At 42.5% G+C, this 27,289-nt stretch overlaps 1 protein-coding gene across 1 annotated transcript in view; it reads right to left on the bottom strand.

Annotated features, from left to right (window-relative positions):
• The window catches only part of EXOC4 (exocyst complex component 4), a 351,460-nt gene that overhangs the window by 296,965 nt on the left and 27,206 nt on the right, over positions 1-27,289 (bottom strand). Inside the window, exons 4-6 of the mRNA XM_030959908.1 lie at positions 11,576-11,760; positions 9,075-9,184; positions 1,503-1,746 (exon numbers count right to left, since the gene is read on the bottom strand). Coding sequence (XP_030815768.1) covers positions 1,503-1,746; positions 9,075-9,184; positions 11,576-11,760 — 539 coding nt within the window. The remainder of the gene's footprint in view (positions 1-1,502; positions 1,747-9,074; positions 9,185-11,575; positions 11,761-27,289) is intronic.

Raw genomic sequence — 27,289 nt, 5'->3', positions numbered from 1 at the left:
GAGTCATCACAAACCAGAAAAAGCTTGAGTTTAAAAATCTGGGAGTCATTAACAATATTTTTATACACCAATGTAAAAGATGGCAGCACAAAGCTACATGGAAAAGCTTATTAAGGAAGGAAGGGAAAGAGAATTAAATTTAAAAAGTAAGAAGAATGAGACCAGCAGTGGTTGTTATCAGATCTGCAGCTTTTCTGGCCAGGTTCTACAAATCATTTCTGTCTCGTACAACCAGAGGGGCTCTGAATTATTGCTGCATGGGCTCTCAAAAGGAATTACACCACAATTTCCCCAAGCAGATCCTCGGCCTCATCCTTGGTCACAGAATGGTTTGGGTTGGAAGGGATTTCAGGGATCATCAGACAGACCAATGAACAGTTCAGCACTTCTGGGCCCTGCACTGAGCTCAAATCTGGGGTCTTACAGAGCTCTGTTGAAGCAGCAGGGCCTTGTTGTTCAGATTTATTTTCCCCCTGAAGTAAGAAAGTCTCTGAGCTTTGATTTAAAAGTGAACCTAATTTAAGGGGTGGGGACACCCTTCCATCCTGTAATTTATTCTTTGCAATATAAATGAATTCACCTGCTTGCTGTAAACTTCAGGTGTGATTTAGGTTTAGAACCAGTTCTAATTATGTCTGTACTCCACGAGAATTCAGGACACTTTCCATGAGCATCTTCAAGGCTCACACTCTGCAACAGCTGCCAAAACCCATTAAACCTTTGTGTGCCTCACTCAACCCTCTGGGCAGGTTAATGGCATTGATATATGACCTGATCCAATTCATCAATTCCAACAGACAACCAGGAGCCACACAACCTCTCCAGAGTGGTTCATAAAACAAGGATCAAGAATATGTTCCACTCCTGGCATCAGAAACTCAAATTCTGCCTTCTGACCCATCTAAAAAAAGCTCATTTTCACTGAGTTATCAGCACTGTAACTCTACTAAGTTTTCAAAACAGAATTGTTTCCACAGCAGTGCTAATGAGAGGAATTAAAAAAGGAGTTTTTATCAAGCCGATGTTTTCCTTGGGAGTGATTTTCCACTACAAATATTGCACATAATGAAGATACACACTTTACTTTTCTGCCATTAATTCCCTTTGGACAATGATCACGACAATGTGGAGATGAATATTTCAGCTGGAAGAGATTCCTGCTGCAATCCTTGTGTTCCAAAGGCCACTTCCAGTGAATTCTGAGGAGCAGCACAAACACTGTGCCCAGTTGGCTCCCACACCTTGCTATTAATGTAAAACAATTAGAGACTTGGCCATACATTTGTGATGGAATTAGTTCCATACATGATTTCAAAGCTTTGCACTTGCATCAGCTTAATTGGACTCTGCTACACTCGAAATCACCGAGCTGAATTTTCTCATTTCAAGCTATATTATCAATTAAGACCTTTTTCTTTTTCTTTTTTTTTTTTTTTTTTTTTTTTTTTTTCTTTTTTATTTTTCCTGCAGCAATCAAGGGCTGGGAGTTGAAATCTCCTTACCTAGGCTGATTTTCCTGGGAAATGTTCTCCCCTCTCTGGTAGCCATTGTCAGCCACCTGAGTGGTGGAGCGTTTCACAATCTGCTTGAGCTCCTGTTCCAAGCGCTCCTGGATGGCTTTCACTGTTTCTGGGATCTTCTTCAGCTTGGCCAGCCCCTTGATGAGGATTCCCATGAAGACAGCACTGTTCTCCTCTGGATCCAGCTCTGTGTCCTCTTTGATTTCCAGCAGGCTCGAGTCTCGCACTGGAAGAGATTTTAATTTTAATTTTAGCAAGAGCCCAACATCAGCACCCTGAAGAGGCAGCACAGGGAGTTCCTCTGGCTCCACAGAACTCCCAGCACGTGGAGGAACCAAAAATGAACAAGGAAAGCAGAAACACTTGGATTTTGAGGGGAAGCAGGGGACTTCCCTGGACATAAACACAGCAGCCTGAACATTGGATTGATTTAGGAATGTTGTCACCGATTGTTGTGGTGTTGTTGTGATGGACCTCAGGATGAGGTGAGAGATGGGAATTGACTCAAAGTTCTCAGAAGGCTGATATATATATAATATAATATAATATAATATAATATAATATAATATAATATAATATAATATAATATAATATAATATAATATAATATAATATAATATAATATAATATAATATAATATAATATAATATAATATAATATAATATAATGTAATATAATATAATATAATTATATTATATTATATTATATTATATTATATTATATTATATTATATTATATTATATTATATTATATTATATTATATTATATTATATTATATTATATTATATTATATTATATTATATTATATTACATTACATTAATATACTAAACCTATACCAAAGAAAGAGAAAGGATTTCATCAGAAGGCTGGACAAGAATGAATAATAAAAACCTGTGACTGACCAGAGAGTCCTGACACAGCTGGCTGTGATTGGACATTAATTAAAAACAATTCACATGCTGGGTAAACAATTCTCCAAATCACATTCCAGAGGAGCAAAACATGGAGAAGCTGAAGCTTCCCAGGAGAAGAAATCCTGGCAAAGGGATTTTTCAGAAAATATCACAGTGACATAGGAACAATTCATGGTGTAAATTCCGTGTTAGGAAATAGAGGAAGTCTGGTGCAATCAAAGATACTCGTAAATGAGAAGGTACAACATTCCTGCAAACCCCTGAATGTGTTTCAAGGAGCTAAAACCCCCTCAGTTTCCTCCCCAGCTGGTTTTCCTTGCTGTTTTCTTCACAGGAGAGGAATTTTCATTACAAACACTATCAAGCTTAAGAGACTGCTGATGAATTCAGCAAAGTTTACACTGCCCAAGTGACTGATTGTTTGATTTTATCTGTTTCTGCTTTATTACGTCTGTCAAGGGGTTGATGAAGTTCCTCAAATCTTCCAGCAAGGCTTCTGGAAGGGTAAAGTGAGAAGAATTAGAGAGGATATTGCAGATATGGTCCTGAAGTAACAGGGATTGCACAGGGAGAAACCCTGTTGCTAAGAAACAGGGGATGGGAAAGCAAGAGAGACTCTGCTTGTTTTAAGTAGGTTCATTAAGCAACATTTCTTAATTTACAGATAACACCCAGCAACAACAAAAGCGTGCCTCTGTTAAAGACTGGGTGAAACATTTAATAAATATATTTAAACACTTCTGTGAAGTAAGAGTCTTCAAGGCAAACTGAATTAAAAGCATCTTGGAAGATCTACAGCCACTCTGTGCCATGCACCACTCCAGATCCTTGGATCAAAATGAAAACCCAAAAGCTGCTTCATCTGACTGGGGCTGAGCTCTGAAAAGGCTGCTGGGTGACAGATGACTCCCATGGTTTCAACTCCTCAACAGATTTTTTTTTTTTACTTGGAAACTTTTCCAGGAAGCTGAAGGAATGTCAAAAGATCCAGCAGAAGGGTGGAAGGAACGTGGCAGGAGTGAGGAATGGCTGCCTGAAGCTGGGCCCTGACCAGAGGAGCAGCACCAGGGCTAAGGTAGGGCAAGATCAAGAAAACAACGGCCCAAGCATGGTGCCAATTTATAAATAATCCAAATAAATGGGTGCCAGTTTACACCAACCTCAGGCTCAATCAACCAAGAGGCTGCTTTTCCTGCAGTGTCATCCCAAACTCTGCACCTCTGGATCAAAGCAAGCTCATGGCTCACATGGTCTCACAGGTGAACCCAGAGCAGCAGGTGAGAGTGAGGAGAGGATGGATCCTGCTCTGGAGCCAGGCTGGGAGAGCTGGGAATGTTCCCCTGGAGCAGGGAAGGCTGCAGGGAGAGCTTCCAGCACATTGCAGGGCCTGCAGGGGCTCCAGGAGAGCTGCAGAGGGACTGGGGCCAAGGCCTGCAGGGCCAGCACCCAGGGAATGGCTCCCACTGCCAGAGGGCAGGCATGGATGGCATCTTGGCAATGAGGAATTCCTGGCTGGGCTGGGATTGCCAGAGCAGCTGGGGCTGCCCCTGCATCCCTGCAATGGCCAAGGCCAGGCTGGGCACTGGGGCTGGAGCAGCCTGGGATAGTGGGAGGTGTCCCTGCCATGGCAGGAGGGTTGGACTGCATGACCTTTAAAAAGACCCTTCCAACTCCAAACTATTCCATGATCCTCTGACAATGAACACCAGGAAGATCAAAGAGTGCTTGTTTCTCTCTCACACACTCTTCTTTCAATTAAATGTGAACAAGTTACAGGACAAGCAACTAGAAACACCCAGAACGCAGTAATTAAAAAAAAAAAAAAAACATCAAAAAAAGCAAAGATAAAATAAAGACATTTCAAACACCAATTGGAATTTAACAACTGGATGCAGAACTGCTCCTGCTCAAAGCTCTGCTCCATCTCAGACCTTTCACCCCACAGAGCTGCCAAGGACTTTGTGGCTGCAGGCCTGGTCTCTGCCCACTCTGTTATTGCTATTTGTTATTCTCCAAAACCCACAGCAGAACTCGGGCACGGACACAGAAAATGAGCTCTTTGGAACCAGAGCTGTGAAAAAAAACATTGGAAATGCTACAGGAAGAAAGGTTTAGACTATTTTTTTTTAACCCTAAATATCTTGTTCCTCTGAGTTCAATGCAGATATTCCCCAGCCTCTCAGAGGACAGGTCCTGTCATGAGGCTGCACCCTCTCTGTAAGCAGCTTGTAAATTATTCTTAATATCACACAATGAACACCCAAGAGGGAGGAAATGGAGCTGTAGCCAAATGTGAGGACAGCATTTAGGAGGAGTAAAAGCAGCAATCTTGCTGAGAACTCTGCCAGCACACTGAGACAAACTCTTCCATTTTCCAAAGAGCAAACCAATTTCCAGCATCCTCAAACAGTCAGGACATTGATTTACATCTCTCACAAACAAGAGCAAAGTGAGCAATTCGATATCTGGGAGCTGCACACGGCTCTGGAGGCTCTGTCAGATCTGGGGATTTGATAAAACAGTGGGAACACTGAAAATGTGTTCCCTGCACATTGTCCCATTAAACAGGAGCCCTGGGCAGCTTTGGGGGCCCATTCATCTGTGAGATCTGACAAGATCCCAACCCTGGGTAACTGTGCTGTCCTTTTCTGATGTCTTTCACACTTCAAACATCCTCTCCTGCCATTTAATGTCATCAAGGGGCTGTTTGACCACAAAGCTTTGGCCCAGGAACAAGCTCCTCCTGTCCCCTTCCTTATTGTATTTGCTGGGAATGTCCTGATGGAGGCAGGAATGATGAATCTGACTCTCTGCTCTCAGAAGGTTAATTTACTATTTTATGACACTATATTATATTAAGAATACTAAACTAAACTACACTAAATACAGAAAGGATACTTAAAGAAGGCTAAAAAGATAATAATGAAAACTTGTGATTGGCACTGATTGTCCTTTACAGCAATAACCAGGTTAAGTACTAGCAGAAAATTCCCAAAATTTTCCAAGGACCCATTTCTGCAGGAACTGCCCATTTGTTGCTCCATGGACGTGCCAGAACAAGGATTCAGCACCAGGAATTAGCAGGTGATGTTCCTTCAAATCTGAAATTGTGCCTTTGGGCCGCCAGGAACTCGTGTGCTTTCCTCTGGAAGGATTGAAGGTACAAAGGATATCACCAGAAGGACATAAATCGTGGAAAATAGTACATTACATTTTACAAGAGTCCCATAAAAGCTCGTGGATAATGAAACCTTCATAATGAGGAGCAGCCAATTTTGGCTGTTCACTGGAATGAAAAACAAGACCCAAGAGCCTTTTTTTCGGCTGCTTTGCTTAAATGAGTTCCCAAAGTTGGCTTTTTAGGGATCAGACAGGAGCTGTTAGAAAGCTCCTTGCAGCAGGGTGGTTCCTTGGGAAATGGCAGCGCTGAGCAAATGAATCCCAGGTGGAGCAGAGGTTTTTGTAGGGCATCATCAGAGCAGGGATCAGGAAACTCCCCCCTCTGTAACTCTGGACATGGTTCAGCTTTTAGGGGTTTAACCCACAGCTCAACTTTTGCCTGCTTGAACACAGAGTTGAGCATTTTCAGATGAAAAAAGGTTTGGTGACGAAAAATTTGTGAGAGCGGCTGCAGTTTTATTAGAGAATGTGGTCACATCATCATTCCTTCAAGCTGTTGTGTTAAAAGGCTTTTGAAGGTATTCAAATGTTCTGCTTCACGAGAGGTTTGCAGGCTTTGTTAGGACAAGAGGTTCAGCCCAGTCAGAGTGGGTTCAGGAAAGGCAAGGATTTTCTCCAGGGATTCTGCAGGAGCAGCTCTGCAGCTCTCCACATGTGGAGAAGTCTCTGGTTCTTGAAGAAAGAGAGCCAGGAGCAGTTCCTAGACCTGGCCTTAGAACCACCACACTGCCTGCCCATACAAACTCTTTTTGCTCCAAAAACCATTATAAATAAATAAAATTAAATAAAAAGCAATTAATTAGCAAATTAATTAGCAATTCAACATAAAATCTACATATCCCAGCCACAGTAGCATTTTTTGTCACCACCAGCTCATCTTCTGCTGGATTTCTGAGAAGTATTGTCCCAGATTTCCCAGGAAAAGGCACTCTTGGGTTTGGGAGCACCTTTTAGAGTTCCAGGAAGAGCCTGGCAAAGCAAGAACCTCCCTAAATACCCTTCAGAGTACAGAAAGTTCAAACAGAGAATTATAAATTCATTTCTCTGAAGTGGCATGAAGGGAACGTGTTACTGGTGAGCTGCCACATCTCCAATCCTCAGGTGAGCATTTCCAAAGGATTTGTTTGTTTTACGTGCGGCAGGAACAGCTTTAATTTCCTTATAAAGATTCTACAGCACAAGGTAACATCTCCTCTGGGAAGGGAGGGCAGGAAGGACTCCAAATTTTGGCATCTTTGCTGGGATGGGATGAATGAGTCAGTGCTTTAGAACGGCACCCATTAATATGCACAGACACTTTGTTTCATCAATAAAAAGCCAAAGAACTTAAGTGACTACAGGCAGAAACAGCTTTTGTTATGCATAGGCATAAGTTTGAAATTCTCTGCTAGTTGTGCAGTCCTGGAAAAGGCTACTTTTAAATAAAATTACAGGGTAAAAAAAAAAAATCTACATAAGTACATTGTGCACTTGAAGCAGAACCATGTGCATATTTTATGCAGATCAAACGTTTTCTGTTAAAATCCACATCTTTGCCAGGCTGAGGGACACTTGCCCAGCACTTCACTGAGTGATGCAGAGCACAAGGAGGAGCCAAGGAAAAGATTTTCTGGTGCACTGGGTGAGAAGAGCAAGAAGAGATCTGCTAAATAAAAAGATCAGGAGGGGCATCTCCCACTCTGTTCCCCATGGGGTGGGAGATCCCCATCAGCTCCATAACTTCAGACCTTTTGGGTTTTATTAGAATACAGAAGAGCAATATTTTAGGGGGAGAAAGTAGCAGACACTATAAATATCACTGAAAAATGAGTATTTTAACACATTTAGAGAGGTTGGAATTAGATGGTCTTTTAGATCCCTTCCAACCCAAACTATTCTATTTCCAGCGAGGCTGGGATTCAGGTTTTTGTGGTTTATCTCCTCAGTTCCTCAAAATCCTGAGATCTTTTGCAAGAAAACTGAACTTCCCACTGATCATAGAGCAAAACAGGAATTCTTGAGTTTTTCCTTTAGAGTTTTCATATTTTCAATTTTCATATATTTTCATTTTGTATTCCAGATTTTGAGCAAGCAGGCTGCAGTTTCCAGCTCTGGAAGTTTGTGACTCCTCCCAGACCTCCAGGACACAGAGAAACAGCCCCAGGCTCCAAGTTCCCCAGCTGGGAGGTGGGAGATCCCCATCAGCTCCATAACTTCAGACCTTTTGGGTTTTATTATTATACAGAAGAGCAATATTTTAAGGGGAGAAAGTAGCAGATACCATAAGTATCACTGAAATATGTGTATTTTAACATTTAGAGGGGTTGGAACTAGATAGTCTTTTAGATCCCTTCCAACCCAAACTATTCTATTTCCAGCGAGGCTGGGATTCAGGTTTTTGTGGTTTATCTCCTCAGTTCCTCAAAATCCTGAGATCTTTTGCAAGAAAACTGAACTGAACTTCCCACTGATCATAGAGCAGAACAGGAATTCTTGAGTTTTTCCCTCAGAGTTTTCATACTTTCAATTTTCATATATTTTTATTTTCTCTTCCAGACTTTGAGTGAGCAGGCTGCAGTTTCCAGCTCTGGAAGTTTGTGACTCCTCCCAAACCTCCAGGACACAGAGAAACAGCCCCAGGCTCCAAGAACCAGCCTGGCAGGAGCAGAGCTGAAGAACAAAACCCCTCCAGGAGCAGAAGATAAGAGTAATCAGACAGAACAATCTGGGAGGCAAGTGTGACAAAACTAGAAACAAAAGGACAAAAGAATTAATAAGGCTGAAAAGAGAAGGAAATATTCTCTGCATTTGAGGAATACTGAAACAGTCAGGTTTGAAAGGGGGAAGAGACTGGAGGTCACTTCTGTATTATTCATCAAGGACAACCCCACTTATTAATCTCCTGAAACAATACAAAGATTAATTTCCCCTCTCTGCAGCCCTTCCAAAAGCTCAGACAAAAGCCCCCAGTGAAAAGAGTTTGCCTTGCTGTTTGTTTCAGTAACAGGAATAAAAGATCAGCCCCAGATTATTCCTGTGTACAGGCAGACCTTTAGTCAAAGTTACAAAGCTCCCACAAGGAACAGATTTGACCTTTTGGCTCCCACACAATAAAAAACTTCAGTAATATCTACACAAACCCGGCTGCCTGCAGTAAATAATGCTGAGGAAACCACACAGAATGAACCCACTGCAAATCTCTGCTGCTCAAGAGATCAAGAACACGATCAAGGTGAGAACAGGCACAGGAAGCTGAGTGTATTTGAGAAGCTGGAGAGGGAAAAGATGATTTTCCATGAGGAAAAAAAGCCAAGTTCTGCCCCTGGACACAGCACCCACTCATTTTGTGACATTGCAAAATCACCTCAAAGGTTTTTGTCTCCCCTAAGCCATGAGGGGATGGTTTGCTTCCTCCTACTCCAGCAAAATCAGCTGGAGATCCACAAATGAATATATGTGGCTTAAATACTTAAATACTCACTGCTGGAGCTTCCAGGAGTACTGAACTGGGAAGTCTCAAGGAATTTCCGAGGTGTGGATAAATTAGTGACATCCATCAGAGGCACAGGAGAGGAGTCTTTCACAAGGGACCTGTGGGAGGGGAAATGAATGAAAGCAAACAGATCATTATTTACAATATTTGTTCACAACAAATATCCACTTATTCCTTACATGTGAAGCCTAAGAAACAGATTAAGTCTAACAGATGTTCCCATTTCCATGCCTTCTGTCAACTTTTTAATCCTCCAAATTTCTTTATTCCCTCCAGAAACCTCCACCCTTTTTTCCTGCCATTCACATTCCTGTTTTGAGCCCACCATGTACATCATGTCCCAAATGAACCTCCTTACTCAAAAAATAAAACATTTAAAAAATTCACATTGTATTAGTTGGCAAAAATGTGCCACACACTGCCCCAGCTGCTGGATGTGGCAGGGGGACACAAGAAAGAAATCATTTTTGGGAGGAAGAGATGCAGAAGGCTCCTACAATGGAGCTCAGGGTGTTTGCTCAGAGGTCAAAATGCTCGTGGAAATGTGAAAAAACAAGGGTTAGGCTTGGTATCCTGCAGAAGAACCACCCAAAGCAACAAGGCACCCTTGCTGCAAGAGCTGCTGTTATCAAATATCCACAATGTGCATCAGGGAAAGTGAAAAAAAAAGAGAATCCAGAGTGAGAGAAGGGTCCCTGTAGCAGCCCCACAGAAGTGCAGTTCATTAGCAGTCCCCCAGTCTGGGTACACCAAAGCTTTGTGGCTGTTTTTAATGAAGATGAGTAAGGAAGAGACTGATGACTTGCTAGCAACCCTCCTTCCTAGAAATTTCAATTTCAACCCATCCTTTCTTCCATAAATTCATTTCATGCAACTGGCTATCTTGCCTTGCACTTTTGGCAAGCAGATTTTTGTTCATTCTCACAATAAAATGCTGATTTATCTTTTCTTTGCATCTCTATCAAGTGCTGGCTCCCCTTTTGCTCCCCGCCTCTCCCACTGTGCAAAAATTATCTCCCAACGCTGTCCCTCTTTTTTCCAGCCACTTTCTTCCTTCCCTGAAACAACTCAGAATTAGAAAAATCAGGAAAAAATAGCCTATATTAACTATATTTCCACTGACCACCGGCACCAACCAGGTAAGAAGTTCCAACACTTTTAAAACACCTTGGAAACACATCAAAACCAACACATGTCAGCTCAGACGCTGAAGTACTGTGGCCTCCATCTCATCACATTGGTTGGGAGGCTTTTAGAATTTGGGTATTTCCTAGCAAATGAGCAGTTTTTCCCTGACCTGAGCTTCATGAGCATGACATTTGTAAGAGAGGGATAAGATCAGGGAAGGGAGAGAATGCACAGAGGAGCTGTGGGAAACAGCAAAACCCCAAGAGAAGTGCTGAGGAAGGTGAAAGAATGTGAACAGGCTTGGAGGCTCATCAACAAATCTGAATTTTCTCCTCTCCAAAGCCACATTGCTGAGGGATTTGCATGTGTCTTGGGTTGGAAATGGGGTGTGTGTTCTGTTCCCACCTGTCAGAGGTGGGGCAGTTACCTCTGTTCATGGGGCAGTTTTTTCTTTATCTCTCCCACAGCCAACCCTCCCTCCAGGAGATCTCTGCTGTCCATGGCCACTGAGTGTCCCTGCAGGGCTGATCCAATTCCAGCATCCCATGGGGAGATGCTGCGCCCAGGGGAGGAGCCAAGCATTCCTACCTGGATCCAATCTGAGCCTGGAGCAGCACAGCAGCCTTTGCCCCCTGCATTGCCAGAGGAGCAGCTTTCTGCTGCCCTGCATTGCCAGAGGGAGCCCAGGCCCATCTGCAGCAGCCCTGGAGCTGCAGAGGAAAACTCCCCCCTTGTGCAGGATCCCTGCTGCAGCAGCAGCACAGCTGGCACTGCAGGAGGGCTGAGCCCCCATGGGATGGGGCTGTGCCACCCCCTGACACACAGGGGCAGCTCCTGCTCTCACTCTGACAGTGCTTTGGTTTGTACTACTGCATTTGTATTTTATATTTTAAATTTTTTTTTCCTGATAAAGAACTGTTATTCCTATTCCCATATCTTTGCCTGAGAGCTCCTTAATTTCAAAATTTTAATAATTTGTAGGGAGGAGGTTTCCATTTTCCATTTCAGGGGAGGCTCCTGTTTTCCTTGGCAGACACCTGTCCGTTCAAACCAAGACAGATTGCCACCAATACCCTGACCCACAGGCTGTCAGGTAATTTCTGACTCTGTCAGATTTTTTTTGTACTATTACATTTGTATTTCAATTTTCCTAGTAAACTCTTATTCCTATCCCCACATCTTTGCCTGAGAGCCCCTTAATTTCAAATTTATAACAATTCAGAGGGAGTGGGTTTGGTTTGTCCATTTCAGAGGAGGCTCCTGCCTTCCTCAGCAGACACCTGGCTTTCCAAACCAAGACAGCATGGCAGAGATGCAGTTTGGGGTGTCAGGGCTGGCAGGGGAGGGTCAGGCTGTCCCACCCGAGGCGCGCTCTGTCGCGGCCGCGCTGCCCCACGCGGTTGGTGGAGCGGATGTAGAGGTGCCGGTGCAGCTCGTCGATCAGCACCAGGTGCAGGTTCATCTTCTTGCTGTGCAGCTCCAGCCTCAGGTCACTCAGCCCCTCCACCTGCAGGAGGGGACCCTCCAGGGAATCCACTGCTGACACCTGGGGGGGAAACAGGGGACAGTTTTTACACATCCATTCGTTCGACTCTCGCCATCAATTCGTTCGGTTTTGCAATTTTCTGTCACTGTCATATTTTCTGAAAAATCCCTTTGCCCAGGATTCTTCTCCTGGGAAGCTGAGAAGCCTCAGAGAAAAAGGAAAACAATATTATCTCATTTGCTTCTCCTGTGTTTTACTCCTTTAAAATGTGGTTTGGAGATTGTTTATCCAACAGGTGATTGTTTCATTGGTTTCATGTGAGTTGTTTTCACTCATTGGCCAATCAGGGCCAAGCTGTGTCAAGACTCTGGAAGGAGTCACGAGTTTTCATTATTATCTTTTAGCCTTCTGTCTGTATCCTTTCTGTATTCTTTAGTACAGTTTAGTTTAGTATTCTTTAACATAATATACTATCATAGAATAATAAATGAGCCTTCAAGAACATGGAGTCAGATTCATCATTCCTGCCTTCGTCTGGGAACCCTGCAAATACAGTAATTTTCCTCTTGGATTAGGGGAGTGTCTGAACCCCAGGATGATTCTAGCCTTAAAACCTTTCTAAAGCAGAAAATCTTGAAGTAATATTTCTTTATTTCTATTCCCAAATAAATTATATAGAAGGGTCCAACATCCAAATAATTGAGATTTAATGCGCAGCCTTCAAATATTAAGCGTATGTATAAAACAAGTTAGTGAAAACACAGTTCTTAAATAAAAATCAAAGCATGGTTTATCCCCAAATAAGAGGATTATTAAGTAGAAAAGTGTTAGAAGAAGATAGTGACAATGCTGTTTGATGGTTGTTATTCTTTCCATTACAGAAACACCAAAAAACCCCATTATTCCGAATTCTGCAAATGGGGAGAAAATGGCTTAAATTTAATTTGTTTAAACTCACGACTGAAAAAGCTTAGGAGACCTCCTCCTTTAGTCTGCACAAGGGCTATGTCCTGTGGCTACACCATTTGAATATCTGAAATAATGACCAGCTGACATCCCACGGGCACTGAAATTCCCTGATTTCCTTTTCTATCCTAAAAATAAATGTGGACAAAACCCAAACACAGACAAAACCCATCAGGAACGACAAATCAGTGCCTAAAAGCAACACTCTCACTGTTCATCCCTCCCAGTTGGTTTTCTATTTAACAGAGATTTCCAGTTACTAATAAATAAATGATGGCATCCCTCTGTAGCTTCCAAACTCTCAGCGCTGATGTTGTAAGAAACTGGAAAGAGCATGTTTGGCATGCAGAGGTTTTAAATAAAATTTAAAAACCCATTCCCTGCTAACTGAGGATGCTGTCAGTGAAATGAGACATTTGCTTGCACTTCAAGATCTGGGTTCAGAACAAACCTGTCAGCCAAACATTAAAAATTAAAAGCAAAGATACAGTGAGCAGCCAGCCCAGCCAAGGGCTGCTCCCTCAGTACCAGTAAATATTAACTCTGCTGAAAGAACATCCATCACCAGAGTATTCCTTTGCTGGCCTCCAAGCCCAGAAAAACTTGGAATATCCATGGGACAGCCAGGCTTTTTATATTAATTTTTAAATCTCCTAACTTGCCACACAACACTATCCATCCTCTTCCTTCTCAGTATCCATCTAGACACAGTTGGGGAAGTTTGGCCATCACACATCATAAAACCACCCCAAAAATGATGGAAAACCCCAATTTTCTTTGCCCCAGAGGAGGTGGCAGAGCTCACCCAAGTGGAGGAGCTCAGCAGACACCACGTGGGAAACTCAGGCAGAAGAGGAAATGTGAATTCCTCCTCTTCCTCTGGCAGGTGGAGCTTTTTTCCCAATTTTCCCCATTCCAAAGGAACTCTACTGAAAGAACATCCATCACCAGAGTATTCCTTTGCTGGCCTCCAAGCCCAGGACAAAACTGGAATATCCATGGGACAGCCAGGCTTTTAAAATTAATTTTTTAATCTCCTCACTGTCCATCCTCTTTCTTCCCAGTATCCATCTGGGAACAGTTGGGGAAGTTTGGCCATCACACACCATAAAACCACCCCAAAAATGATGGAAAACCCCAATTTCCTTCTCCCCAGAGGAGGTGACAGAGCTCACCCAAGTGGAGGAGCTCAGCAGACACCACATGGGAAACTCAGGCAGAAGTGGAAATGCGATTTCCTCTCCTCTTCCTTTGGTAGGTGGAGCTTTTTTCCCCAAATTTGCCCATCCCAAAGGCACTTGAATCCCCCCCAGTTGCTTCAGGGAAGCTACAACTACCCTGAGAGTGGATCAAAAATCCCACCAGAGCAAGGAGCAGGAGCAATTGATCACATTTTAAATATTTGTCATACTGAGAAACTGCGAGATGAAAAAGCAGCCAGAAATAAGTGAAAAGTGACATAAAAAAAATTCCAAGATATCCAGGAAAAGTTTTCTCTGAAACACAAAGAGTGGGAATTTAAATTTTCCACTCAGCTCTCCGGTTTTGTCTTACCAGTTCCTAAAGAGTTCATTGCTCACCAAAAATATTAGGGCCAAAATACAGTTCTCAAGAACATCTTAAAAAAAAAATAAAAATTGAATATTCAACCATTTATTATATTCATGTTCATGGAAGTCAAAGGAAGGTCTCCAGTTGGTTTAGATGGCAATAGAAATATTATGTTAAAAACCAAACCAAATATTTTTCCTTTCTGCAGTTTGGCTTACAGAAAGATGATTTAGGTCTTGGCAACAAAGCAGCACCCAAGATTATATTTCAGAATAAAAAATATGAGATTAAAACCTTTGTGTGCTGGATAAGCCAGCCCAGATCACCATAAGTGACCGAAAGGCAGCAAAACCATCAATAAAAAATGCACAAAATTAAATATACAATACAGGCAGATCAACAGTGGAATTCTAGAAGGAACTTTTTTGACTTTATGGCCCCACTCAGCTCCTAACACACCAAAATTTGGATTATGCAAGTGATGCCAATCAGCTTTTAACACTCCCAGCAGCTGCTGCCTGCATCCAAAAGCACTAAAAGATGTGGAATGGGATAGAGAGAGGAAGAGTTATCCTGCAAGACTCCAGGTAACACTGATAAGGGAAAAGCAGCCCAAGAAAAAGCAGCTGATGGTCATTCCTGGCCCTTCTTTCTACACACACAGCCCAGTTAAATGGAAATAAAGGGATTTTTGTTCGTTTTTCTGCAGGGGGATCCCAGCATTATGCTAGACTGGCTGGACACAAAATAATTACAGGTAAAAGAGCTCCCCCACATTAATCTTTGGGCAGGGGCTGGGGTGCAGAGAGGAGCCACAGCAACACAGAGCAGCTGGGAAAGGAACCAACAATAAACAAGTTGTCATTCTTGTGGAAAAAAACTGCTTTACAATGAGCAAATTGTACCAAAAGAATGGGCAGTGCCCACCAGCACCTCCTTTAATTCCTGAATTCAGCTCTCTCTCCCATTGAAAGCTGCTCATGAACACACAATAAGTGTAATTTAGTCAAACACTAATTAAAATATTGGCCTGGATTAGCAGAGAATTTGGCTTAGATGATCTGACAGCAATTCCTGATGTTCAAATCTTCTTATCTCTCTCTACTTATTAGTACCTACAACGAGCAAAGACCCTTTAGGAAACCGAGATGAAATAAGGCTGAAAAAAGAGCTGTGCTTTGTAGAAGCTGAAAATTGCAAGTTTATAGAAAATAACCATGGCAGCAGCACCATTAGGCAGCTTGTTTAAAGGTCACAGGCAGTTTAGAGCAGGGCTTAATTGCCTTAAAAAGAAAACACAGCTAAACACTTGCTTAGTGGAAGAGGAAATTTGGAAGGGTTTAATTCAGCATTTTACAACAAACGAGAACCTAAGTGTTAACAAGGTGTTTGTCAAAATTCTTTCTTTCCTGACTTCAGCCAAAGTTTCCCAATCTGCTTACAGTGAAATCTATTTATTCCCTCAAGGGTTCTGCTGAACCCCCACAGGCCTGGAAGTGAGCAGAGATAAAGAGAAAAGTCTCAATTTTTTTTTTTTTTCAGAGAGGGGAAAAAACCAAAATAATGATAGAATTATAAAATCATGGAATCATGGAATGGTTTGGGTTGGAAGGGACATTAAAGATCAGCCAGTCCCCATGGGCAGGGACACTCTACTGTCCCAGGTTGCTCCAAAGCTCCATCCAACCTGGCCTTGGACACTTCCAGGGATCAGGAATCCACAGCTTCTCTGGGCAAGCTGTGCCAGAGCCTCACCACCCTCACAGGGAAGAATTCCTCCTTCAATTGTTAATTATTTTACAAGAAAACCAAATCATTTCTGGCTGGGAAACCCGTCTGTTCTGAATTTGGACAACAGATATAAAAACATGAACACACAACTGAGAAAGGTTTAGAGGCAACAATGTGGTGGGTCATAATTTGAGATTAAAAAAAAAAGTTGTATATAAACACAATCTGACAAAAGGGAAAAAGCTGAGCCCTCAGAATAAAAGAGTAAATAAATAAGCAACAACCCAGAAGGTTGCAGCTGCCTCGCTGGCGAATACAACAATGCTGACATTTAAAAGGAGAATTGATCTGCAGCTTTTACAAGGGACTCACTTTCACAAGGTACAGGAAAAGAAAATGACTAAAAACCAGCTGAAATAAGTGTAGGCAGAGCTAAACAAGCAGGTCACCGAATTCCATTTGCAGGAGATAAGGACTGAGCCTGCAACCTGCTGTGGAACAGCAAAGTCCTCACCCTGCAGCTTTGGGGACTTGGCAGGGGGCAGAGAGACACAACAGCCACAAATTGCCTCTCTTCCCTGGAACAGAATTCCCAGAGCAGCCCCTGGTCCCTGGAAGTGTCCAAACCAGGCTGGAGAGGGCTTGGAGCAGCCTGGGATGGTGGGAGGTCCATGGCAGAGGTGGCACTGGATGGGATTTAAGGTCCTTTCCCACCCAAACCTGTGAACCAAAGTGCTGTGATTTTGGATTAAGCCCTTTTGTGACCCAGAGATGAGGCAACTGATGGGACAATTAAAATAACTTATGAAATAAGTTATTAATAATTAAAGTTATTAATTAATAATTAATGTTATTATAATAACATTGATTGTTATAGTGACAATATTAGTGCTTTATGTGCTTCACTGTACACAACAAACAATAAACAATGCCATCAAAGAAGTTTTTTTTCCCTTCAATAGAGAGGGGGAAATGTGGGAAGTGGATTTGTAGAAAATTCTCAAAGCCTGACAGAAAGCCCACATCTGCAAACGTTGAGGTGAGAAATGCTGACTTAGAAATGCCCTGGAATGGGACAGACATTGCTGAGAGAGAAATGGGACTGGAAACAAGTTCCAAAGGGTGGCCTTGCAAATAAGCCTGGATGCTTTGGAGGAATAGAACTGTGAAAGATGCATTGGAGTGGGACCCACCAGGGGTAATTTTAGATTATTGGCATTTAAAGCATTTACAGCAACATCACAGACCAAGAAACATAATGCCTTGCAAGTAGGAAATAATTAGCTCCTGATTGTGATGGGGTGAATGATAACATCTGTATTGCCTCACCTTCACATAGGACTGAAAATGGAATAAAACTCCTCTCAGCTGTCCCATCTGTGGGTCAGAAAAGGGCTCAATCCAACGCTGTGAGAGGCAGAACAGCAGCAAGAAACACTCCCAGGTGCCACCCAATTCCTGTGCCACCCACTGCCCGGCACAGGAGTGTGACAGATTGAGCAAAAGCCATGGAAAAAGCAACTTGAGAAAAGGCAGGGGAATAAATAAAGCTGTTGGACATGAGTTGTACCTGGAGAGCAGTGAGAAAATGTTCACTTCAGCAGGGTTTGTTTGTGTTCTCTATTTTTACCCACCCGAAACCTCCAAATGACTCCTAATTTTATTAGCAATAAAATAAGCAAGGAGCTCCTGAATTTAAGGCTGCAAAATTCCCACATTTTTGATGGACAATGCAGGGAATCACAGAAGGGTTGGAATCACAGAATTCCAAAAACCAAAAGCTTGGGAAGCACTTGCAGCCTCCACTGCTGGCAACACTTAACAAGCACATGATTAAACCTGCTTTAAACTGCATTTACATCTTTTAATTCCAACCTTGACAAGTTTTATCAAGGCTGTGGTTTTAATTCCAACATCTTTTGGATACAATGGTTTTTAATTTTGGATATATCTTTTGGATTTAATATCTTTTCATTCCAACCTTGACACAAGTTTTCTCAAGGCTATCAAGTTTTCTCAAGGCTGTGTTTCATCTGTAGATTTGTTGCACTATTTTGGCTGCAAGGTGATTCAGGATGAAGCTGAAAAGTGATGCCCTTTGAGGATGGGCCAGCCAAACAATGGGATACAAGGAAAACTTAAGAAATAAGAAATCCAAGGGTTGAGAATTAATTGTCCGATACCAAATTGCCACAGCACAGTGTGAGGTGGCATCAAAACAAATCAGGGAATAGGAATTATTAAAATGATCCTGAACTTTAAAACCACCCTGGTGATCGTAAAAGCAGAGTCTTCAGGTAAAATCATGGAAAACAGGGAAAGCACCAGAGATCAGTGATGGTATTCCTGAAAATTCCTGATATTCCTAAAAACAGGAAAAGGAGCAAAGGAACCCAGGGGATGAGGATTAACGAGGAGCTGATGGACAGCACTGGGTGGATATTCAGGTGAGGGAAGAAATTGCTCCCAATTTTGTTCACCTTTCAAAATTTTGTAAGAATCAACAAGCAAAAAGCACAGAAGGAGCTATAAATTATGATTATGGTTCCTTGGCAATATTTTGGGAAGAGCTGAACTGACTCCCCTTCATGGCATGAAAGGATTTGTGAGCAAATGATGCACAAAAAGGGGGGGACTGACACAGATGACTGAAGCTGAGAGGGTTGGAAAATCACTTTGGAAGATTCTGAGCTACACACACAAAAAGTGCTCAGTTTGCAGGAAAACAGCTCATCCTGGGACAAGCAAACTGATCTGAGAGGGAAAGGAGACTAAAAAATGTACAAACAAAATTAAAAAGTTATTTTGGACAAAACCTGGCTGAAACACCTTAACACAAAGGACAAACAGCTTTTATTTATTTCTCTCAAGTGTTCCAATGGCAATGACCAAACACTGTTTTCCCTCTGCCAACTTTTAAATATTTATAAAATTATGTTCCTCACTTGCTGTCCTTTCCTCCAGCTAGAGAAATTTAATTCTTTTGCATTTGCCTCAGTCACCCATCAATCATTCTCCTTCCTCCTCCACTCCTGTAATTCATCAATGTCTTTCTAGCAACAAAGTGCTGGAACCAAAAGTGGAGCTCAAGGAAGAGAGGGGCTGAAAACAAGAGGTTTATCCAACTGCTCACTTGGACCTGAACACAAATTCTGCAATTTCTCCCCCAGCATGGACAAATTACTTCCCTGAAATGGCAGAATTATCCACTGGCACGACAGAATTACCCAAGATTTTTTCCTTTCACTTCTCATTTCCATTTTCATCCCAAATGTTTCAAATGCTTTAGTGAAAACTGAATTTATTGCACCTCTCTGCCAGCTTTAAAGCTGCATTTTCAAAGCAGTTCAATCCCATTTATTTATCCAGATTTATTCAATCTGGATTATTTTATAGTGTCCCATAACCCTTCAACAACTTTTTTTCATGCTGTTGCTGCAACGTTTTATTTGGGATAAAATTCTCTCTTACACCCCAGAGTTTAAAAAAGAATTCCTGGATTCTTGAATTCCAGCAGTCACAGCCCAGCGGTTGCGGGAAAAGCATCCTCTGTATTCCAACTCTGCTCCACCTCCACCACAGCCTGATTTCTTATTAAATTTGTTAATAAATCAGCTTTTACCAGCTGAAATGAAGGGCTGTTATTAGCAGAGCCAAGAGCCCCCTGGTGATGCTCTGAGGAGAGCTGGGGTGAAGCACGTGGCCATGGAAATCAGCTTTAGGTGCTAAAACTTCATGCAAGAGACTGCCCTGAAAATGCAAATTACAGCAGGAAAAGAGTGAGAGCAAGTCCTTGATAACTATGGAAAAAAAAATAAAGTGTTTTTAAGGGAAATTCCATGTTCTAATGTGTTTAAGGCTAGCCTTAAGTTCATTTAAAAAATAATCAAAGCAGAATTTAAGGAAAAAAATTAAATTTAAAAAATTTCTTAAATATTAAAAAAAAAATCTTAAATTTAAGGAAAAAACAGGGAAAAAATTTACAGAAGAGAGGTGAAAAGTGATCTAAGAATAAAAACCCAAATCCTTCTGCATAAAGAACTTCTCAGTATTCTACCAAACTCAACTCAGATCCTCCTTGTGTGGCCCCAGACCTTTCAGACACACTAAGCCCATGATTTCTGTGGTTTTTGGAATCACCAGAACATATTCCAAGTATATATGGAATTAATAAAATGAACAAAAAAAAAGGTGCCTCTTCCTCACCTGTCCTTCACCTTAAGAAATCAGATTTGCCAATCATTAACAATTAACAGAAACTTCACATGAAATGAGAGAGATCTCACTTCTCAAAAGAGAATTTCAAGCAGAGCCAAAATTTAAATTTACCTATAAAACCCCAGGATGGTCTGGGTTTTTATAGGTAAATTTAAAAAGGTTTCATTTCTACAGGATCCCAAACAAGCCCAGCTCTCTTATTTCCACTTAATTCCAAAATACAAAACTCTTCCATGGCAGCACCTGAATCCCAGAGCTGCACTAAGGAATGCAGAAACCAAATGAAAGTGTTTTTATTGATTTTCCTTGTTTCCAGCTGAAAGGCAGGCAGTAAATAAAATGCAGGCTGAGAAGTGCATTGTTATTTTTATTTATTTCATTATTCCAGGCTACTGCAGGTGTAAGAACTCTGCTCACTACAAGGCATTTTTCATTGAAAGGCTCTCCTCGTGCCATCCTGAGGACAGCCACAGGTGGCAGCTGCAGTCAGGTAATAAAAATGAGATTTTTACATCTCAGCCATGCCCAGGGCTACAAACAGCCAGTTTTGCAAGGAGGTGTTGGCACTCCAAAGGATTTTCCAGAGGATGAACTGGAATGCAGAGGAGGTTGTTGAGGAGGACACAGAATCAGAATTTGGTTTCTTAAACCTCATCCATGGCAGGGACACCTCCCCCTGTCCCAGGCTGCTCCAGCCTGGCCTTGGACATTGCAGGGATGCAGGGGCAGCCCCAGCTGCCCTGGAATGAGATGTTTATTATGGGATGAGTAAATATTTCACACACAGAGAAAAAAACATTTCAATATTTTAAAACCCTTGTTTGACTCTCTCTTCTCACAGCAAGTGGGGCTCCTCATCCTCACTGTTCTCCAGGATGTCCCTGCCTTGATTTCTCCACTATCTCCTCTTCTTTGTTTCCCAGAGCAGCTGGGGCTGCCCCTGCATCCCTGCAATGCCCAAGGCCAGGCTGGACACTGGGGCTGGAGCAGCCTGGGATGGTGGGATTGGAATGGGATGGGGTTGAAGGGCCCTTCCCACCCAAACCATCCTGGGATTCTGGGATTTGGGACACTCAGAATCCATCCCGAGGGATTTTTATGGAAGTTGGGGATGGAAAAGGGAAGGGAGACCCTTCCTGGAGCCCTGAGATTCCCAGTGAAGACCCCGGATCCCAAAATTCCTTCCTAAAGAGGAGTCGGGGTGGGGATGGATCCAATCCCAGGTGGGAGAGCTGGGAATGGAGGGAATTCCCTGGGAGAGGGAGACTGGGGTGGGATTTTGGGAAGGCATTCCCAGAGCAGCTGGGGCTGCCCCTGATCCCTGGGATGTCCAAGGCCAAGCTGGACACTGGGGCTGGAGCAGCCTGGGATGGTGGGAGGTGTCCCTGCCATGGATGGGATGGGATTTAAGGTCCCTTCCAACCCAAACCATTCTGGAATTCCATGATTTCTGCACAGCATTTCCACTTTTTAACAGCCCTTCCTGTTCTGCCCCTGGTGTCACCCAGTCACTCAGCTGTGTTGTAAAGTCCTACCTTTAAAAACACAAAACCATTTTTTTATAAAATGCCAAATGTGTAGGGTGAAAGTGATCAGCTCCAAAAAATCCTCCTGCTATTATCACATCACAAAGCAGAGCATATAAAAATATATATATATACATATTATTAATTTCCTGACATTAAAGACCTAAAGTTTAAGTCTTTAACACTGGAAAAAAAAGAAGAGTAGGTGCTGGAGCATTCCCTGCTTCTGGAGAAACAAAATACTGACAGCTTTTTATTTCCTGGCAAAAAGACACAGGAGAAGGATGAGCCCATGAGGAAAACACCAACTCCTCACTCTGGAATTGGGGGGAAGTGAAGTGAATAATCAAAGGGCTCCATCCTTCCTTCTTCCCACCTTCATTCCCAATCCTTCTTGTCTTCCTAATAAAGGAAAAATTCAGCTGGAAATAGCAATGATCCTCCCTCTTATCCCATGGAGAGATTTCTGCAGTTTCAGTGTTTACTGCCTGCCATAAGGGCAAATCCAGACACAAAACCAAAGCAGCCTGAAGAGTTTTTATTTAATTATATGATATGACCTTAAATTACTTTACTCAACAATATTTCTTCACTGTTTTCAGCATTGCAGCTCTTAAATTATAGAAACAAATGGAAAATATTAAGTTTTCCCTATGGGGACCTCATGTGTCAACAGTAGAATCAGAAGAATTAAAGTAACAGCACAGATCTCCATGATCTTGAGCTCATTAATTTATTAATTACTATGCAGAGCATAACCAGTGCACAGCCCAGTGCTGGGGAGACTGGACATGAAACTGTTCCATTGCAAGGGTGAATCTCCTGTCCTGGCCACTGCTGATCTCTGCTCTGGCTTCTGGTGGTGTGGAGCACTCCCAGAACATCTCCTCTGCAAGAACTTGGGTTCCTCATTCCAGCAGCCAAGCTCAGGCTCCCAGGGAAGTGACATCAGTGTCCCTGATGTGACAGTGGGAGGTGACAGTGTCCCCGGCCCCTGCTCAGCTCCCCTCTCTGGAAACTGTCCTTAGGCAGCTCCTCCTGGCTCAGAATTCCCCCTCAGCAGCAGAGCACAGAATTATGGAATTGTTTAGGTTGGAAAAGAGCTCTCACACCATCGAGTTCAACCATTCCCAGCAGTGCCAAGGCCACCACTGCTCCATGTCCCCAAGTGCCACATGCACATGGCTTTTAATCCCTCCAGGGATGGGGACTCCATCAACACAGCCCTTTCCATGAAGAAATTCTCCCCAGACTCCTCCTTGAGGCTCCCCTGGCCCAGCCTGAGGCCATTGTGTCCTCCGGTCCCTGATCCCCCCTGGCAGGGACTTGTGCAGAGCCAGGAGGTCCCCCCTGAACCCTCTTCTTGTTTTATGTTAAACAAAAACCACCCACAGATGGCTGCACGTGCACTGAAGTGCCCCATAAAAGTGAATATTGCTGTCAGTAATTCAGTGTGTGAAAAACCAGCTCCATTTCAGGCAAATGTACAAACTCACTCTATCAAAAAGGCACATAAAGAAATGGAAAATAACCAAAATGCATTCCAGCTCCAACAGGCATTTTATCTGTTCCAGACATTCCCAAATTCTCCAAAGCTTCACAATTCAAAGGATGCTGGAAATGGGTTCTTTTAGACGCCCTGTAATGTGCAATTATAGGACAGCAAACCTGTGCTCCTGGAATTATCAAGATGCTGGAGAAACACACAACAGGAACACCTGATATTTGTGTGCTGCTCTGGCTGGATACAGAATCAGAAAGCAAAAAAAGCTGTCACTTAAAAAAAAAAAAATTAACTTCATACAAATGTAAGCTGTCACAAAGTACCTCTGCATTGTGTTTATCCAACTGGGAAAAGCTGCCAGTCTTTTATTAACAATCCTTGCCTGCATTACTCAGTCACTGCACATTAGAACCAGCAGCTGGAGAGTTTTGAGTGATAATGAAACCTGTAACAAGCCATCCTCAGCCTTCTTTTCCAAACAATAAGGGAATTAAAATTTCAATTTAAATGCAGAGGTTTGAAACACGCTTCAGTGGCAAAATTACTTCAATTAATGTGAGTGGAATACAAAGAGCAGGCAGCAGGGATGGGATGCAGCAGGCTGGAATGATGCAAAGGTCTGATTCTGACTGCATGGATCACAGGGCTACAGGAACAGCATCAATCAGGGCTGCAAGGGCAGGGGGAGGGCTGCAAACTCCTGCTCAGAGCACTCTGGGCTTCTCCTGAGCCACCAGCAGCTGTTTACCTCGAGGGATGAAACCAAAGGACAGGCAGATCTATGGACACTGTGCCTCCCTGACAGATCAGCAATGATTTTACATAATGTTCCTATCATATCAAAGGAGAAGGGAATTATCCCCAGCCAGTGAGTGATTACAACATCACAGCTCTGTTAACACAAGATGGCAAAAGCCAATGAGCCTGCAGTGATTTTTGGCCAGGGAAAAGCTCCAAATGCAGGTGAATTACTGTTTCTTTATACAGGCACATTTGTCTTCAAATGAGAATTGCAAGTGTCAATGAGTGGCTGAAATTGAATGTTCAATTTCCACTTGAGGTTTCTCTGCATTCCTTGATATATATTCAAAAAAGCTCATGAACTAACAGCTGCTTTTTATATCATTACTATTTGATTTATTAGAAAATATTTGCTATGCTGAAAACAAAACAACAACCAAACAGAGCAGCAGCAGAAATGCTGCAGAAGTCTATAAATCACAGAGATCTGATGCTGTCTTTCCCTCATAGCCACAGGCAACTTTACCCAAGCACACATATTTATACACACAGAAGTGTTTATATTTAAAATAACCATATAAAAAATATTGCAAACCAGTTAATATCAAATACACAGGTTGAAAACCATTCCTAAAGCATAATGGATCAGAAATCTTAAGCAAGGTTATTTTTCTTCTTACACTTCCTAACACGGATTTCAAATAGGAAATAGATTACTTGTCTGGTATTTTGAAAAGAATATTTTTAAATCAAAAAGGAACCCTCAAAAAACCACAAAACAAAACAACCCCCCCGCTAAAAAAAAACCTCAAAAAATCCCCAAAACAAAAAAAAAAGCCAAAAAAAGCCAAAAAAATCCACAAAAAACAAACAAACAAAAAAAAAAACCCAAAAAACCAAACCAAACAAACAAAAAACCAAAAAACAAACCAAAAAGCAACCAAAGCAAGCAAACTGGTGAAAAAAGCACTAACATTCCAACTCATACTGGTGGCAACTGTGAGTATCATGTTCCTACACTGGACACCCTTAATTTCCACCTCCTTTTTCACATCTGACAATTGAAAATATCAGGCAAACACCACACTTTGATTTTTATTTCTGGAGCTGCTCAAGGCCAGGCTGGACAGGGCTTGGAGCAGCCTGGGACAGTGGCAGGTGTCCATGCCATGGCAGGGGTGCCACTGGATGGGATTTCAGCTCCTTTCCAATCCAAACCATTCCATGATGCTGTGACTGCAGCAGGGCTGGCACAGGAGAAGAGGAGGAACAGAAAAACAAAGGGAAGGTGATGGCAGAGTGAAACCAGACACGAGGATGTGACAGAAACAACAAAAACCACGTGGGTTCCACAGGTCTACAGTGGCATCCAGCTGTGGGAAATCCAGCACAGGGAACAAGGCAAGGTTTACAAAGTCATGTTTAAGGTGAAATAAGATAAAGCAAAAAAGAGGAAATTAAAGCTCAGGGTGACAATTTCCAGCTCCTTCTCTTGTTGGGTAATGACATTAAAAAGAAGTGAAGAGGCACAGCTAAGAGAGACAACAAAGGGCAGTGAAGGGGGAAAAAACAAAATAAGGCAATGAAAAGATGGTCTTAAAGGCACTGTCTGGCAAAAAGGAGTAAGAAGCAGAGACAGCACTTCTTCCTCTACTTTTTGTGGTTCAGGATGGAAAGGACCTCTGGAGAATATCAAATCCACTTCCCTGCCCAAGCACGGGCACCTAGAGCCATGTGCAGCCTGGATTTGGAAATTTTCCACACCGGGAGACTCCAAACCCTCTCTGGGTCTACAGAGCTTGAACTTGTTCAAGTTTTCAACCATCCCTGCAGTAAAAAAGAGCTGGTTTAGGATCAAATGATTCCTTTTGTTTCAGGCTGTGCCCATTCCTCTTCTCCCATCCCTGGCACCATAAAGGAGAGTCTGGCTCTGTCTCTTTGCACCCTCCCATTAAATAATAATAACCATCAAAAACATCTCCCTGAGGATTGTCTCAGCCTCTCTCCACGTGTGAGATGCTCCTTAACCATCCCTGTAATCCCCCACTGGCCTGGACCCAGTAACTCCACCTGTCTTTACTGGACTGAGCAGAGAAGAATCACCTCTCTTGTTTTTAATTCCTAAAGACAGTTCCAGGAAAGGAAGGACTGGAGCCTGGTCAGGAAATGTGCTTGTTAAGTTTAGAAATAGAAAGACTGTTATTAGAGAAGTCCAGGAAACTCCTGGACTGTGGCATTCACATTCTCTGAACAGAGAGATATAATTCTCTCTCTCGAAGTTTTTTTTTTCCTGGAGAAAGAAGAAAAACAACAGAGAGAAGAAGAGAAAAGCAATTTCTATCTCTATTCTCTGCTCCTGTTGTTTTGCACATGTGGAATGTGTTAGGAAGATTGTTTACCTGAAGTGATTTGTCAATTAGATTTTGCTGAGGATTGTTTTGTTTTCTTGGCCAGTTGGAAAAAGCTGTCCTGACTGTCAGGAGACAGTCACAAGTTTTCTTTATAGTAGAGCATCTTTTTAATATAGTGCAGTATAATGTGATATAGTTTAATAAAGCAATTGTTCAGCATTCTGAACCACTGGAGTCAGATGCCAACCATTCCTTCATCAGGGGCACCCTGATTTTACTGTACTGGACAAGACTGGAACTGCAAAGCAAGCTAATAAAAAAGATGGAACTGAAGAGAAAAAACACTTGAAGGAAGGGAGAAGAAGAGATTAACCAGGAGCTGGAAGTAAGCAGAAAGGAGCAAGAGCCATGGGAAAAGAATCACAGAGTCACAAAACCAGTTAAGGTGGAAAAGATGTCTGAGATGGCCAAGTCCAACCTATGGCCAATGCCCACCACTGAGCGCCACATCCAGGATTCCATGGACACCTCCAGGAGTGGGGACTCCAAACCCCTCCTGGCAGTTCAGTCCCACCTCTGATCACCTTTCTGTGAAGAAATTCCTCCTCATGCCCAACCTAAACCTTAAGCCTTGTCCTCTCATGCAGACAATGAGGCAAACCCCCCTAAACTGTGTGAGAACCTCCCCTGTGAACGATGACCAAAGCTGTGAGTGCATTCTGGGGAGGAAAGAGAGGGACACAGAACAGCTCCTTCTGTTATAAAAATGGGTTTGAAATAATTGGTGAGATTTTAAGAAAGATGATGATCCAGGTAGGGGGTCTGGAAAATTAATTTTGAAATGAAGTATGAGACTGCAAAAGGAGATGGGAGAGGAGATGGGAGGGGAAAGGGGACAGAAAGGGGGCAAAAAGGGGATGGAGGGGGAACAAAAAGGGGAGGACAAAAAGGGGGGGGCAAAAAGGGGGAGACAAAAAGGGGAGACAAAAAGGGGAGACAAA

This window comes from Camarhynchus parvulus, chromosome 1A (genome assembly GCF_901933205.1).
Source record: "Camarhynchus parvulus chromosome 1A, STF_HiC, whole genome shotgun sequence".
NCBI classification, from domain to species: Eukaryota; Metazoa; Chordata; class Aves; order Passeriformes; family Thraupidae; genus Camarhynchus; species Camarhynchus parvulus.
This window is presented reverse-complemented; position numbering and strand designations above follow the sequence as displayed.